At 41.8% G+C, this 3336-nt stretch overlaps 1 protein-coding gene across 1 annotated transcript; it reads right to left on the bottom strand.

Moving 5' to 3' along the window:
- Positions 1 to 1538: 1538 nt before the first annotated feature.
- On the bottom strand, positions 1539 to 2474 carry LOC110924719. The gene has a single exon (XM_022168713.1). It carries the CDS (start codon positions 2472 to 2474, stop codon positions 1539 to 1541), a length of 936 nt encoding a protein of 311 aa, XP_022024405.1.
- Between the last annotated feature and the right edge of the window lie 862 nt (positions 2475 to 3336).

The raw sequence follows: 3336 nt of genomic DNA, 5'->3' as shown, positions 1-3336 counted from the left end.
AATAGTGCGATGACAGAAGAGAGTGAGCACACAAGTTTTCTCAAGCAATAGTGGTTAGGTGTATCTAAGCATACCATGAGCAAAGTTCTATGTAATCTAGCATGTAGGCAATAAAACATATACCATATTACCTAGAATGTTGAGTCTTGCACGTGGAGCGAGGCGTCGTTGTGGATCGTTGAGCACTGTTCTGGTTATAGTCTGGTTTTATTAAAAACGTTTTCCCCTTGTTAAAACCAAGTTCTCTATAACCAATGGCTCTGATACCAATCTGTCACACCCCCAAAATCCACACGTGGAGTACCACCGCTTGGAGGCGTGACATGACCCGGATCAAGCCATCAATCATATTGAACGTATAAGTAAGTACCAAAAGTAATTCATCAATACGAAAGGTGTTTTCAAAACCCAGCATAATCAAGTGTGAAGCGGAAGCAATAATGTAAAAATCCAGCATAAATATCAAGTTTGAAATATCATAAAAGTGTTTAACATAACATCCACAATCCATGTCCACAACGACCGCGCCTCCCGTGCAAGCTCCATGAGTACCTATGGTCCTGCAAGGCATGTAACAGAGAGTCAACAACTAGTTGAGCGAGTTCACAGTAAGTAAGTTCGTAATAGTAGGTCCGTTGCATCACCATGCATTATTAACTAAGTCAACTGTGTGTTCATTTAGTGGGGGCTTCCCATGTGTGTATGTACTAGACTAGATGTAACCATAAGTGTTCTTCTAATCCCGAGAACAGTAGTACGTACGAGATTTACGTAGGTTTTACGTAAGTGTCCTTCTTAACCTGAGGACAGTGGTACGCGGGGGTTTACGTAGGTTTTACGTAAGTGCCCTTCTCAACCCGAGGCAGTAGTGAGTATAAGTTTACGTAGGTTTTACGTAAGTGTCCTTTGCAACCTGAGGACAGGGATAAGTACAAGTATACGTAGGTTTTACGTATGGGTCCTTCGCATCCGAGGACGATGGTAGATAGTCTAGTAATAGTGTAAGTACAAGTAATTGTTCAATCCCATTTCTTCAATCCCATTCCCTACCGACCGGGAATCCCATGCCTTGGTATGAGTGTGAACTCACCTTGGTTTGCTCGGTATGCTAAGTATGCGCTCACAGTTAGTCAATCACGTTCTAAAGTACGCACGTGCATATAATCAGTTTATGTTCACTAAGTTCACGTATAAGCACAATCATAGTGTATATTGCATCACTAATCACCAAACAACACATATCACGAAATCAAAATCATACAAGTCTTGTATAGCATTTAACAGCAGTTAGTTAACTCAGTTAACTTTAACAGGATTTTTTTTTTTTTTTTTTGGGTAAAGGGTTACCCCGGTGAATTTTATAAATCAACAATAAGAACAAAAGTGTGGCTGAAGTACCACACCCAAACTAGTGTTGGCATACCAACACTAGGCACAAGCATCCCAAAACACACGAGCAGGCACACAGGCCACAACTAAAAACCAAACATAACACAGCCAAACTAAACAAAAAGACAACAAAAAAAAAAACAACTACTCTAGCCGGGTTCAAGCTCCAAGTTGTTGTCAGGAATCTTCCATTTATCCACCAAGCTCCGATTCTCAAATTGCCGTTTGAACTTAAGAGACAGAAGCCGCACTCGGACCGTAGTAAGAATTTCATGAGATACCACCATAGCCGTCCGATGGTTCCTTGAAAACAGCCGGCTGTTACGTTCTTGCCAAATGAAGTAAGTTGCAGCCGCAACGACCAACCTACTAATCACATTATCAGGTTTCTGAAGGGACGAATTATGATTCATCCAAGCCATGATATCACTCCAATCGCCATTGACATCCCCCATATTAGTGAAGCTCCTAACTTTGTTCCAAACCTGCATAGCAAAAGAGCATTCAAAGAATAGATGGTCCCTCGAATCCCTGTTGTAGTAGCATAAAGGACAACACATGAGATTCAAATTTGTTTCACTTCCCGCTTCCCAAACCGAGAGCCGATCCTGCGTCTTCAATTTATTCTGGATAACAAGCCATATATGAAACGCATGCCTAGGAATGCATTGTTTATACCAAACCATATTCCCCCATTGCACTTTACTAGCATGATACCGAATATTATTCCAAACCTCCCAAGAAGAAAATGGACGATTATTGCCTTCCAAGTCTTTCAAAACCAATCGATCACGAGAATTGCTACATAAAGTAGGCGCTACTATATTAATTAGGACAGGAAACAGGTTATACCAGGCAGTCGGCCAGTTCCACTGACCATCATAAGACACCAGCTCAGCTAACGAAGACTGCAAACTGAAACCTGCATTTGCAATACGCCTAGGAGAAATGAACGCTCGAAGAGGACCGATGTTGCACCAAGTATCACTCCAAGCATTTGTTTCAGCACCATTCCCAATAGATTTCCATATAAAAGGACGAACAAGGCTCCTACTCGCAAGAAGTTTCCTCCAACCCCATGTCATACGGCCACGACTCGGGATTTCCTAGAAACTACGACCCTTAAGCTTATAAGAATGAATCCAACGAACCCATAAAGAGTTCCGATTGGATAAAATGCTCCAAACATGAGAAGATAAAAGGGCTTTATTAACAGCCGCTAAGCTCCGGATGCCCAACCCACCCTCATCCTTCGGAAGACAAACCACCTTCCATGCAACCTTAGGCTTCACGGTCTTGTGGTAGTTGCCAGACCATAGAAAATCTCTCATACGTTTTTCCAGATCTGTAACTATTTTAGCTGGTAATAAGAATACCGTAGCCCAATAAATATGCATCGACGAAAGGACCGAATTAACCAGCTGTAATCTACCTGCAAAGGAGAGGGATTTGGTCGTCCAGTTATCAATCTTCTTTTCCATTTTCTCAACCAGCACTTTACAATCCTTATACGAGAGCTTAGATGAAATTAGAGGAACTCCTAAGTACCGGACCGGAAGCGCACCCTCTTGGAAAGGCATAATTCTCAGGATATCTCTTTTAATATTTTGAGGAACATTACCAAAAAAGGCCGTGCTTTTCATCATATTGGGGATAAGGCCCGACACCCTAGAGAACCGATTAAGGGCATCTTTGATAATCTTAGTCGACACAACATCCGCATTCACAAAGATGAACAAATCATCCGCAAAAGTAACATTTATGATCTTCTGTTTTTTACAATTGATGTGGTATCTAAATGCATCACTAGAGGCCGCTGCATTGTGTAATAAAAGCGAGAGACCCTCCATAACCAAGGTAAACAAATAAGGAGAAATTGGGTCCCCCTGTCTCAGGCCCCTTTTGCCCTTGAAATACCCGTGCAAATTACCATTAATGCTCAGGGAG

Source organism: Helianthus annuus, chromosome 17, assembly GCF_002127325.2.
Source record: "Helianthus annuus cultivar XRQ/B chromosome 17, HanXRQr2.0-SUNRISE, whole genome shotgun sequence".
Lineage (NCBI taxonomy): Eukaryota > Viridiplantae > Streptophyta > Magnoliopsida > Asterales > Asteraceae > Helianthus > Helianthus annuus.
The sequence above is the reverse complement of the archived record's forward strand: the minus strand, read 5'-3'. Positions and strand labels throughout refer to the sequence as shown.